General features: G+C 44.8%; 1 protein-coding gene across 1 annotated transcript; it reads right to left on the bottom strand.

Annotated features, from left to right (window-relative positions):
• Positions 1-1,296: 1,296 nt before the first annotated feature.
• CTU1 (cytosolic thiouridylase subunit 1) lies at positions 1,297-5,351 on the bottom strand. Its single transcript, XM_081334291.1, has 2 exons — positions 4,812-5,351; positions 1,297-3,048 (listed from the first exon to the last, which is right to left on the bottom strand). Exons 1-2 carry the CDS (start codon positions 5,314-5,316, stop codon positions 2,492-2,494), a joined length of 1,062 nt encoding a protein of 353 aa, XP_081190417.1. The 5' UTR covers positions 5,317-5,351; the 3' UTR covers positions 1,297-2,491.
• Between the last annotated feature and the right edge of the window lie 8,378 nt (positions 5,352-13,729).

Raw genomic sequence — 13,729 nt, 5'->3', positions numbered from 1 at the left:
TTCTGACTCTAGTGAGTCAGTGCTTGCTTTACACCCAGGCCTTGTACTATTGGTTCAATGAAAACCAACAGGAAAATTGAAAGCTTTAGGTTCAGGATAGTGAATATAAAGAGGTATTCATTCCTTTGTTAACTATGCACTTCAAACTATAGCAGTTGGCATTACATTCAATTTCCCTTGTTGATTTGCTTGCCATGTTATCATGGAACAGTTCCTGAACGCAGTCTTGTTCCTGACCTCCACAGGAAAGGATGCTGTAGCTAACATTGGTACAGGTATATGTCAGTCGTTTTATTGTAATCTCAGACCAATGAAGGAAACGTAATAGTAAGTGATCTGTAAACACCTATAAAATGGTCTAGCTGAAGAAACCATTAAATAAAAAATTAAAACCAAATTAAAATGCATCTGTAAAACAGCCGGACTTGGACCCGTAAGTGTACTATGCCTGGCTATAAGTGGTAAGGTAAAAGTAAAGGTTCCCCCACACATGCGTGCTAGTCGTTTTCAACTCTAGGGGCCGGTGCTCATCTCCGTTTCAAAGCTGAAGAGCCAGCGCTTGTCCGAGGACGTCTCCGTGGTCATGTGGCCGGCATGACTAGACGCCAAAGGTGCACGGAACGCTGTTACTTTCCCACCGTAGTGGTCCCTATTTTTCTACTTGCATTTTTATGTGCTTTCGAACTGCTAGGTTGGCAGAAGCTGGGACGAGTAACAGGCACTCACTCTGTTACGCGGCACTTGGGATTCAACCTGCCAAACTGCCGACCTTCTGATATTTATTTATTTTTATTTTATTAGATTTATATACCGCCCTTTCCCGAAGGACTCAGGGCAGTTTACAGGGCATTTAAAAAATCACACCAATACAAAATACAAAAGTTAAAAGACAATTAAAGAGATTAAATTATCCCTGAAAATAAAACCCGTTAAAATTCTCAGCCTGGGCCAGAGAGCTCAAAGAGCCAAGTCTTCAGGTCCCGATGGAATGAACGCAGGTCAGGGGCAGTCCTGATAGACAAGCTCTGCGTCCTAATCCACTGAGCCACTACCTAAAATTACATAAAATGTGATAGCTAGAGTTACATAATATATAGAAGGAACTTGAGCTGTCAAAATCCGGTGGATTTTACACACTGCTGTGCAAAATCTCTGTGTGCTATGGTAGCCATATAAACTTTATTGCAGTCCTTGGCCAGTGTATATATTTATACATGTATATAAACATTCTACATGGAAAAAGTAGCCATTTAGAGTTTAAAAGAAGAAAAGGAAATGAATAGGAAATTTAAAATGTCACAGAAACAAAATTTTATTAGATGATGCTTACGGCCTCATTCTTGTAGCAGCAAGACAAAATACGGCTACATTATGGGTGAGAGTGGTCTTTTCTGCTAAAAGTGTTTACATTTTTTACCGTCAGACTTCCTTCTCAGTTAAAAATGATGGATGAGCTTTTGTATGGTTATATTTATGGATGTTTGCTGTATTTAAAATTAACACATTTGTGGAATTTTGAATCATGTACACACACACACACAGAGTATTAAATCCACTAGATCAGGGATGTTAAATCTTGGCAATTTTAAGACTTGTGGACTTCAGCATGCTGGCTGGGAAATTCTGGGAGTGAAGTCCAAAGTCTTAAAGTTGTCAAGGTTGAATACCCCTTTACTAGACATTAGTGTAAATAAAATATTGTTCACGGGGCAAAAATAGTATTTTTAAAAAATTAAAAATAATGAGAAGAGTGACATTGTTTTAAATTTTTCTAAATATCTTCAATATCTGGCAAATAATTTTGATTTTGCAAACCTCTCAAATGGTCTTGGAGGATCCCCAGATGTCCTAAAACCATAGTCATGGTAATTTCCTGTGGTTGTCTCTTCCTAGGAATTCCTTTATAAGGGGCTGAAGGTTCAAGTAGAAATGATAGTACAACAGGATGTAATAATATGTGGTAGTTCATCTCTAAGGAGAACCTGGCCATAGGCTGAGGGTGAGAAATTAAGGTATCTAATAGCCAGGAGGAGGACAAACCTCGTTCAAATGTCTACAAAAAGCAACAAATCCATTTTCTGTGGTTTTCACTACTTCACAATCACGGAGACACAGCCTGTCAGATATGGCTACTGTTTAATAACTGCCATCCAAAATTCCAAATGGGAGAATTGTGACACCGAGCAAGCGATTGGCTGGGTATTTCTAGGTGTGCAAGATAGCCAGTAGCCAGGTGGCTCAAAAGGGAGATGCAGCAAATTCGTGACAATTTATATTCAAAGCAATTTTTTTAAGGAAGCCAAAAAAACTGCTATTTTAAAGACCACACAGCCGTTTGAACCTTGATAAGGACAACTGCATTTGCCAAAGTGCAGTAGAAACATACTCCCTGATCTATGCAATTAATTGTTAAGAATCTTTTTTTTAAAAAAAAAATCCCATCCCACCTCAGCAAACCTAACCAGGAAATGAGGGCATTAAAAAAGGGCATTCAGAAATCTATTGTCCTTCCCATTCGGTTTGCTTTCCTTGAGTTCTCCTCTGTTTCTAAACCAGCCTCTGGCTTTTCCCCCTCCAACAAAGCCTTCTGCAGGCGGTTGGTTTTGCCAATGGCCAGCTTAGGGAGTCCCCGGTTGAGCCCTTCCAGCAGCACACAAGCTTTGCAAAGGGGCTGGCTGGAGAAGTAGCCGCACCGCCGGCAGGTGCCCTGGACGGGCAAGCGAATGTCCTTGCGGACAGCCAGACACTCCCCCGAGTGCACCAGGTCAGCCACTGAGCTGGGTCGGATAGCTTCCAGGTCTTTCAGCAGGGCACGGACGTGGCCCCGGTAGGCATTGGGGGCGTACACGCACTCGGTGCTGAAGTAGTCCAAGCCCTGGAAGTAAGCATAAAGCACAATCTCTTTTTCATAAGCGTGCTTCAGCGGCTTGCAGCGAGGCAGGGTTCCCTCGCCGCCCGTCAGGATTTCGGCGCAGCGTTGAAGCCGGCCAACGTCACCCCGCAGGAAATTCATCAGGATTGTCTCAGCCACGTCATCGGCATTATGGCCTAGGAAGCAAAGAGAAGAGAGACAGGGTGGGTGAAATGGACCAAAAGGCTTTTGGGTTTTCTTTTACAGGAGTCAGCTGGAAACTCAACCCTCTTCCTCTGAAGCTGCCAGAAAGTTGGTCTGTGTTTACTAGCAAATCCTTGACGGATCAATAATACACACGGGAGCAGTAATTTTAGCAACTCAAAGACTTTTAGAAGATTTTCAAAATTAAGGCGCAACACTGAGAAAGAAGGAACTCCAAGTCTTTTAATAAGCAAGCTCGGCATGGTTCTGAAGCTGAAAATAAAGAAAATAAAAATCCTGACTCTACACGTGCTCTGCATCACACTTTGTTCACCGAGATACAATTGGTCAGGCTCACAAACTCCTCAGCTAGACATCAAGGTCCATTCGCATAATATGCTCAATCCAAACCAAACTAAATACTTTACTACAGTATTTCTCAACCTCAGCTTTTCTAAGGTGGGTGGACTTCAACTCCCAAAATTCCTCAGCCAGCAGGCCTGGTAGGGAATTCTGGGAGTTGAAATCCACACATCCTAAAATTGCTGAGCTTAAGAAACACTGCCCTACTACTCAATGTGATGTCTGTACTTATCCATCATGCTAACAAAGTTAATGTTCCCGATTATTCCAAAAGCTTTAGGACATTACTAAGTTTTAAAGGAGTTAATCTTATAATTACAAACAACATACTAACCCCCATTTATTTAACTATGATTTAATAAATCATAAATGGCTGGGCTCACACAATGAAGTAAGCCCAAAGTAAACTCATACCACAATATGGTTACCACGTTGTCCAAACCCAGCATTACATCTACTAATTGAAGCAACCCCGGTGCCTTCCAGATGTTCTGAATACAGCTCCCACAATCCCCGCCATTGGCCATTTTGGCTGCAGCTTATGGGTGTTGAAGTATGAAACATATGCACGTATTGCATTCTCTTACTTGGGAGCAGTAAAACCAAGAGGGACGGTTTGTTGCTGGAACTTTGTACTTCGATATGGCCCAAGGGCTAATCAATAAAGTTGTTGTTATGTTAAAACCAAGAGGACTTACTTCTGTTGAAAAGTAAGCAGAAACTCAAAACAGGGGTTGAACATTGGCACCCTTCCCTAAAATCTCGGTGGCCTTTCCAATAACCAGATAGGTGGAGTCCTTGGTCATTTGCTTGCAGACATTTCATTACCCAACTAGGGAACAAGATCAGTGCGCCTAGTTCAGGGGTAGGTAACCTTGGCTCTTTTATGACTCACGGACTTCAACTCCCAGAATTCTGGGAGTTGAAGTCCACCAGTCATAAAAGAGCCAAGGTTGCCAACCCCTGGCCTAGTTCAATAATGAAGCTGCTGCAAGTAAATTACAGCCCTCAAAGAGCACGAAGGACTCCACAATTCAACATACGAGTTACATATATTCTGTTCTATTGAATCAAACATAATCAATTTATGAATTGCATCGTCCGATTGGTGCGCGGGCTGGTCTTTCCTCTCCCTCTCCCCACCCCCACCCCCACCCCGGCGTTCTGCACACGCTCCAAGTCTACAGGGGTCTTCAAACTCGGCCCTTTTATGACTCATGGACTTCAACTCCCAGAATTCCTCAGCCAGGCATGCTGGCTGAGGAATTCTGGGAGTTGAAGTCCATGAGTCATAAAAGGGCCGAGTTTGAAGACTCCTGCTCCAAGACATACTGATTTATACAGACATTTCGCACCCTTTCCACCATCCCATCCCCGGGCGCAGCCCCTTTACCTGTGGCGATCTTGTCCGCCCCTAACAAGACGGCGCCCCGGTCCAGCGCCTGCCTCCGGAAGACGCCGCAGAAGGTGCAATTGTTCCTGGAGCCGGTGTGCTGGACGATGCGGTCCATGCTCCAGCCGTAAAGCTCCTGGTAGGAGACCACGTGCAGGGGCAGGCCCAGGCGGCCCCGGTTGCGCTGGACGGCGGCTAGCGAGTCGTCCCGGTAGCCCGCGATGCCCTCGTCCACGGAGAGCAGCAAGAGGCGCAGGCCGTAGCCGTGGCGCTCGTTCAGCAGGCGCAGCACGTGCGCCAGCACCGTGGAATCCTTCCCGCCCGACGCCCCGATGGCCACCGTCTCGCCCGGCTGGAAAAGCCGCGCCGTCACGATGGTGTCGTGCACCTCCGCCTCGAAGGCGGCCGCGAAGCAGCTCCGGCACAGCCCTTGGCCGGTCTTGGGGCGCCGGAGTGCGGCGCGCTGAGTCCCGCAGCTCCCGCAAAGCACGGGCGCCGGCGGCATCCCGCAAGCCGGGAGAATGGCTCCGGCCGCCCCAGCTGGTGACGCCCGCGAGGCAGGAAGGACTACGAGTCCCGGCATGCTCCGCTTTTGCTCGGTGCCCTTTCCTTTCGCGGCGCCCGAGCTGCGCGGCGCTCGGCGCTGAGTTCCGCACGCCGCACAGCGTTGGGTGGCTGAATTGTTGCGCCGCCCCGGCTGCTGCCGTTCGTGCAGCATGATTGTGGGGGGCTGGCCTCGTGGCTGGCAAGCCGGGTCGCTGTGGGGTTGTTGTTTTTCTCATAAACCAGGGATAAATCGATCGGGGTTTAGTGGAATGGTAAACCGAGCACTACCTGCTTCCTAGGAACCGCTGGTCCATTAGAGCAGCGTTTCCCAACCTTAGGAACTTGAAGATGCGTGGACTTCAACTCCCAGAATTCCCCAGCCAGCTATGCTGGCTGGGGAATTCTGGGAGTTGAAGTCCACGCATCTTCAAGTTCCTAAGGTTGGGAAACGCTGCATTAGAGTAGGTTAATTAAAGTGTAGTTCGAGGTGTAAAGTTAATATAAGAACCAGTTTGGTGTAGCAGCTAAAAGGCATCGGGTTATAAACCAGGAGGCTGTGAGTTCTAAAACTGCCTTAGGCATAAAGCCAGCTGGGTAACTTTGGACCAGGCACCCTGTCTCGGTCCTAGGAAGGCAAGAGCAAACCACTTCTTTGCTTATTATCACCGGTGTAAGTGTAGAGGCTGTGGGAGCTGCCTCTGCGGAGCGCTGACCGTCCCCGCTTGTGTTTCCCGCTGCTGCCTGGAGCCGGAGGATCCCCCACCCCTTTTGCGTCCCAAACGGCTACTATATACTACTGACTATTATTGCCACGACTGCCCTGGGATGCTAAGTCCCGTCGTGCACTGACTGCTATGGTTGGGGGCTGGTCATCACTCCGCGTGAGCTCCCACCAAATGGACGTTGTTGCCAACGTTTGGGAGCGAGACCGAAGGGGGAGGGGGTAGGGAGCCCTGGGCTTTGGTGGCCCTTGAGGGGGTAACGCTACACATCATTTAAAAACATGGTTAGAAACATAATAAAAAAACAAGACAATATTACAAGAGTTGACAGGAGCTCCGTAAACAATAACCCCAGACCAGGAAACAGTCTTAAAAGATTTCTGAAGCACATGGCACTCTGTTTTTTTGGAAAACTGCACCCTGAAAACAGCTCATTCAGCTACTTGTGGTGGCTTCTGCAATAATTATGGTAGAGTTATGACTTTTGTTCTTAAAAGCAAATTGTAAAATGCTTCTAATTTCCTCCCTAGTGATTTCTGGACTCTCACAGCACTGCTTAACTACAGTATTGTCGTGATTTAACAGTAAGGAAGACAAGGATCATCAAAAGGAAAAGTGTCAGTTTGGTCTAGCAGTTAATGCACCAGGCTAGAAGCTAGGAGACTGTGAGTTCTAGTCCCGCCTTAAGGATGAAAGCCGGCTGTCAATTTCTTTCAGCCCAATTCACCTTGCAGGATTGTTATTGTGGGGAAAAATAGGATGAAGGAATATTAAGATACATTTGCCCACCTTGAATTATTGGTAAAAATGAAAGCTAGATAAGTATAAATAAAATAAACTGAGTGATAACATTAGATTCTGAATCTCAGCCAAAATCTCTTGCCCACTGAATGTTTCATTCTGATGAAGAGTAAGACACTGCCACTAGGGGGCAACCTCATCTTAAGCATCTTCTGGAGCATGGACCACTTTTCAGAAGATCCTAGGTCCTCTTACCTTTCCTGAACACTGCATGACTCTGATGACCCAACAACATATTGGGTGATAGTGGGCAAGTTCCAGGGACCCCTGTGACACCCTATGTTATTTATTTATTTATTTATTTGTTTGTTTTTATAAACCGCCCTTCTCCCGAGGGACTCGGGGCGGTGTACAGAGTAAGGTAGGCAAACATAATGAAACAGTACTGAAAAACAATAAACAAAACAAACTGGGACCCCAATTAGAGCTATCAAGCCAGGCCGGACTGCTGGAATAGGTAAGTCTTCAAGTCGCGCCGGAAGGTGCGGAGGTCGGGGACCATCCGGATTTCAGTTGGTAAGCAGTTCCAGAGGGCTGGCGCACCCACTGAGAATGCCCTCCCCCTGGGGGCCACCAGCCGACATTCCTTGAGCGGTGGCACCCTGAGGAGGCCCTCTCTGTGGGAGCGCATAGGGCGGTGGGGTGTTGACATTGGCAGAAGGTGCTCCCGTAGGTAGTCCGGACCCATGCCATGTAGGGCTTTGTATGTCATTGTTAGCACCTTGAACTTCACCCGGAAGGCAACTGGAAGCCAGTGCAGCGCACGGAGGAGAGGTGTGATATGGGAGTATCGGGAGGCTCCCAGAAGTGTCCGTGCCGCTGCACTTTGCACCAGTTGAAGCTTCCGAGTGGATCTCAAGGGCAGCCCCATGTAGAGAGCGTTACAGTAGTCTAGGCGAGAGGTCACAAGGGCATGGGTGACTGTACGTAAGGCATCCAGGTCCAGATACGGTCGTAGTTGGCGCACCAGTCGAACCCGGGAGAAGGCCCCCTTGCACTCAACAACTTGCCCAGTCATGATTCAGCTTCGCCTAACTTATAGAAATGCATTATGTAGGAAAGTTAGAAGGGCTCTGCTCCAAAAGCTGCTTCCTGTTATTTTTCCATCATTCTTTGCCTGGGATGAAAAGAATTTAATTTCCTGTCTTCTCTGCAACTGCATTCCGGAAGGGGCCCAGAGAGAAAGTTTTTGATCAAAATATTTTTTTCAAGTACTATGGTATTGGAAAAGGAGAGCTATAGATCAGAGCAAAGATAATTTTTAAAATATAGTTTATTCAATTTCTGGAAAAGTTAAACTATAATAAAACAAGGAAGCAGAATTAAGAAGGAATAAATGGGAGGGGGAAAATACAAAGGGATAAGAAAAAAAGTAGAAAAAAGGTAACTTCCAACTTTCTTCAAAACAGTTACCGATATAAAACAATCTTTTGATTTAAAATTCAGTATTGTACAGTATTTCTATAATCAAACAATTCTAATCATCAGATCCCAAAATTAATATAGAATTTTTTTCGGTGTCGAGCAAAAAGTCCAAAAACGGTTTCTATGTAGAAACAAAGCTAGAGAAAATAATTAAGATGGTTAATTTCATTAAGATAGTTAACATTGCAGCCTCAACTTTTTACTTTTACATACTAATATATACTAACCATTTCAACAAGTTTATCTAATCAGCCAAAAACCAAAGTCAAGCTTCATTTTTTTTCCATCTCAAGCACAAAGTTGCCAAGCAGAAACAAAATTGGATGTGTTCTTGTCTTTGATTAAAGCAGTCAATTTAACCATCTCTGCTGATTCCATCAGTTTTTCATCCATTGTGGGAATTAAAATATCTTTCCATTTTTGTGCATAAAGCATTCTTGCTGCTGACAACATACAGATATGATATTGCTTAACTAACGCTCCTGGCATTAGCCATGTTTGCCTGGTGTTTCAGTTCAGGATAATCTGGTGGACAATAGATCCTTGTTGGTAAAACATGAGCATTTCCCTCTCTCCGATGTTCTGCAATAGTCAGCATTGTACAGAAGGTGTCACATGAACATAACTCTCATATACATATATATATATATAGCATATTTCCTGTTTTTCTTTTATCAATTTTAAAATTTAAAATGACAGGTACTGCAAGTACCCTCCAAATTTGGCATAAGTCTGTTAAGTGTTTGTACAGTCCCTTAAGTAAAATAAAATTTTGATTCTAATCTTTCCTTACACTGATTTCTTATTCCATTTCCTCTGGGTTTCTGGCCTGGGAAATACGTCTCATATTCTAACTTCAGGAGAGCTTTTCACCTCTAACAATCATTGTGCTTTAGATACTTCAGGAAAAGTCCCCGTGGCTTTGACTCTAAATGAAGGAAACAACAACAAAATTGTTTTCCAGAGCTTCCGCAGAATTTGGGAAAGGATGCATTCTGGGGAATCTTAAAAAGGAAATCTATTCTTTAAGCATCGTACATAAGCATAATAACCCTGCCACTGCAGATAGTCCTCAACTTATGACCAGTTGACCCCAAATTTCCATTGCTAAGCAAGGCAGTTGTTAAGTGAATCACTTAACCTTTCTTGCCGCAGTTGTAACACTTTTGTTAAGTAAACCTCGCTTCCCTATTGACTTTACTTGTCAGAAGTTCCCAAAAGGTGATCACATAATCCCGGGACATTTCAACCAACATTAAGTATGAACCAGTTGCCAAGCATCCAAATTTTGATCAGATAACCATGGGGATGCTGCAATGGTCATAAGTATGAAAAATGTTCCTAAGTCACTTTTTCAGTGCTGTTGCAACTTCGAATGGTCATTAAATGAATGGTTGTAAATTGAGGTCTACCTATACCTGGGGACTAAAACATACGAAGAACAGCTGCAGGGTTTGGCTAGCTAGCCGCTAGACTAAAGAAAAGAAGAAACGGGGGGCGACATGATAGCAGTATTCCAGTATTTGAGAGGTTGCCACAAAGAAGAGGGGGTCAAATTATTCTCCAAAGCACCAGAGGGCAGGACAAGAAACGAAGGAAACTGATCAGAGAGAGAAGCAACCTGGAATTAAGGAGAAACTTCCTAACAGCTTGCCTCCAGAAATCATGGACTCTCCATCCCTGGAGATTTTAAAGAATAGTAGCCTATTCTTAGTCATTTGTCTGAGATGGTATAGGTTCTCCTGCTTAAGCAGGGGGCTGGACTAGAAGACCTCCAAGATCCCTTCCAGCTCTATTCTGTTCTGTTCTAAAATATACACCCTTTAAAATTCTTCAAATTCTCTTTTCCAGTTCTGGAAGGCAGTTATGAACATACTATCCCAAGCCTATGCAGTCCTTAAGAATATCTGAGAATTAAAAGCTCTGAGGTCCTCTGATGGAAGAGGTATGTAGCAGAAATTCAACAGACAACACTGGGCTAAATTAACAACCGTCCAACCAGGGGACAATCACTATCTTGGCTTATTCAAGGTTCCTATATCTCAGTATCTGATATGCTCTTTCTTAATACAGCATTTCCCCCCAATGATTTCACATGAGTTTTGTTGTCACTAATGCTGTGGGTTTGTTTTAGTTCATTAGTTCATTATACTGAGCTACATGCCTTCCAGATCAGCAGTTTTGTGGCAATTTCTACCACTTAAAGTGTTCTTAAAAGTTGTACACCTAGTTTTGCAACATTCCTTTGATCACATGATGATGGGAAGTCTTGATATAATGCTTTTAATTTCCTTCTCTTTCAAGGTGAGGTTGAGGTTTTTGGCATAGATGAAGGAGGACAGTATGATTTCTAGCACCTATAATAAACTGAACTATATCTTAGAATTTAAAATACAATTTGAGGGTTTTATTTAGTTATTAAATTTTTATGCCACCCATCTCTCCTTTAAGGTGACTCTGGGTAACCTACAGATAAAAGATAAAATGAAAAATAATTACCATAGTAAAACTATGCAAATTACAATTTTACAACTATGAAGTATGCCCTTTGCAGCATATCTTGATATGTTTAACCTGATCAGCTACAAATCTGTGATTTGCTACCTTAACATTGGTTAGTTCTGTGCTTGGTTATTCGGCAAGCGGGTTAAATGTGTTATGTGAATTCAGCCCTATTGCTTTGAATGCTGTGTGCAATCTCTCATGCTTCTTATGGTTGATATGGCTCATCTGGAATTACAGTAGTGGAAAAAGTGACCTTAAGTGACTCAACTTCAAGGTAATCCCGGATCTCTAATTAAACATTAAATAGTGCAGAAAGGAACATTCCAGTTTAATCAAGTCCATTGTCAAGTTTCACCTCACCTTTTATGGTGCAAACATAAAAATGTTTACACAGAAATAAATCTTGGTAATATCGAAGACTGTTTGCACCAATCCAACTGTTAAAAGTACAAATTAGGTTTTATAAAGGTTTGCCTTGTCACATCCTGATCACACGTCACTTGAAGCAAAAAAAAATAAAATAAAATAAATATTTCCTGTTTATATTTGAGCACTTTCTAGGCTATAATAACTTCTCAAGATCTACCGGGGGAGGCACCCACACCCAAGTTTGTGTGTGAATAATACATTTTGTACTACAAGTGTGTGCTCTGCCCCTGAAAAAAAAAATCTTTCTTCAAACTTGAACCACTAGAAAATTCAAACATTCAAACAAACCATTTGATGGGCTCCATATCCACCTGGGATCAGTGGTGGGATTCAAATATGTGAACAACCGGTTCTCTGTGTGGATGCCACTTCCAAAAGTCCATTCTGGGCCTGGGCAACAAAAAATTAGCTACCGGTTCTGTCAAAGTGGTGCAAACTGCCTGAATCCCACCACTGCCTGGGATCCCCCAGGCCTGCTGGCAAAACCATGTCTTCATGACCTTTTGGAAGAGTATCAATGTAGAGGCCAATCTTATCTCCACAGGGTTGATGTTCCACAGGGAGGGAGCCATGACAGAAAAGGTGCTTCTTCTTGGTCCCACTAGATCAGAGGTGGGGAACCATGGCCCCCTTATGGCTTGTGGACTTCAAGTCCCGGAATTCTTGAGCCAGTAAGATGGACTAGACTAGATGGAGAGACCCACAACATACCTTGTCTCCCTAATTTGGTGGGTTGAGTTTTAATGAAGCTTAAGGCAGTTTGGTGAAATAGTGAAGGTGCTGGCCCAGAAACTAGGAGATAATGAGTTCTAGGTCCCCCTCCCCCAGAGAAATAATGGGATTAACTAAATAAAATGATTCTGCATTCAATGTGCCATCTTAAATGACCTCTTAAGGTGTTCTGGGGGCTTCTGTCACTCCCCATTCCAAGTGATCTTTGTGGGCAAACTTGGCTTCAGCAAAAAAAGTAGGAAGCATCTGTTATTCAGATCCAAAGCCCAGGTTCGCCTGGTGCGCCAGTTGCGTCCCTATCTGGACCGAGACGCCCTACGCACAGTTACTCATGCGCTTGTGACCTCCCATTTGGACTACTGTAACGCTCTCTACATGGGGCTGCCCTTGAAGACCACTCGGAGGCTTCAACTGGTGCAGAATGCGGCCGCGCGAGTTGTAATGGGGGTTTCCCGATACTCCCATGTAACACCTCTACTCCGTGAGCTGCATTGGCTTCCGGTTGCCCTCCGGGTGAAATTCAAGGTGCTGGTTATCACCTATAAAGCCCTACATGGCCTGGGTCCGGGATATCTGAGGGAACACCTGCTGCCGGCATCAAATGCCCTTCGCCCAGTGCGCTCCCACAGGGAGGGTCTGCTCAGGGTCCCGCCGGTAAGAGACTGCCGGCGGGTGACACCCAGGGATAGGGCCTTCTCGGTGGGAGCGCCTGCCCTCTGGAACCAGCTGCCGGTGGAGCTGAGAACTGCCCCCGACCTTCGATCATTCCGCCGGGGCCTGAAGACCTGGCTCTTCGAGCTCTCGGGCCCAGACTGAGGAGGAATTTTTAATTTGGGGTTCTTTTTAACTGACTACAGGGTTAATTTAATATTTTTTAATTTGGTTCTTAATTTTTGTATTTTGGATTTTTAATTCCCTGTAAACCGCCCTGAGTCGTCAGGGAATAGGGCGGTATATAAATATAACTAAATAAATAAATAAATAAATATTTTCCTGGGTTTGAGCAATATGCTAAGCCATAAACTAACTTCCTGCTGGATTTGTTCAGAGAATGTGCAGACTAATAAAAAAAGAATATACACTACTCAGGATTGATCTGTAGAGTGCTTGGTGTCTGTAAAAGGTTACAGATATTTCATTACCAGTCTAGGTAACAGCATCAGTGACACCTAAATGTCTTTGGAAATTCTCACTCATCCAGGTCCTAAGTCATCCCCGAAGAAGCTTCTCCTTGGATGAGAAGCGAAACGTCTTCCAAGAAAAACAAGAAAGTCCAGTTGCTTCGTGAAGAAGCACCTTTGCGAGGGAGCATCAGTGAGGTTACCTAGCCAGGTAATGAAAAGTCTGCAAACAAACAACAAACCTCGAAGAGAACCCGGGACTCCACACTGCCCGTTTGAACAGACGGACGAACTCATTCGCTGAAGTTGGTAAACCAAGATTTCTGGCAAAGCGTGAGGCTTGATTTCGTTCGGTCCGTGGCTCGGTCAATAAACCATAGTTAAACTCACCGCGGCGGAGCGACGGAGGCACCCACCGAGCCGCTTTGGCTCCCGCAGCCACAAAAGCGGGACGCTTTGCCGGCCCCTAAGCCCGCGGCCCCGCCCTCTTTCCCGGGTTTTTGTGAATTTGCCACCGCTCTGCGCCCAATGACGTCGAGAGCGATCGGGCCCCGATTGGTCGGCCTTGGCGCGCCTCCGCCCCTCTCTCGCGCGGCCCGCCCCTTTCCCTCGCCTCGGAAGGCGATTGGCCGAGGCC

Source organism: Vipera berus (genome assembly GCF_964194415.1).
Source record: "Vipera berus genome assembly, chromosome: 9".
Lineage (NCBI taxonomy): Eukaryota > Metazoa > Chordata > Lepidosauria > Squamata > Viperidae > Vipera > Vipera berus.
The sequence above is the reverse complement of the archived record's forward strand: the minus strand, read 5'-3'. Positions and strand labels throughout refer to the sequence as shown.

Bases quoted from the DNA above. Each gene is read 5' to 3' on its own strand.
- CTU1 (XM_081334291.1), bottom strand. From the start codon at position 5,316: ATGCCGCCGGCGCCCGTGCTTTGCGGGAGCTGCGGGACTCAGCGCGCC. The intron at 3,049-4,811 runs GTAAAGGGGCTG...TTTGCTTCCTAG, and splicing joins GGCGGACAAGATCGCCACAG to GCCATAATGCCGATGACGTG.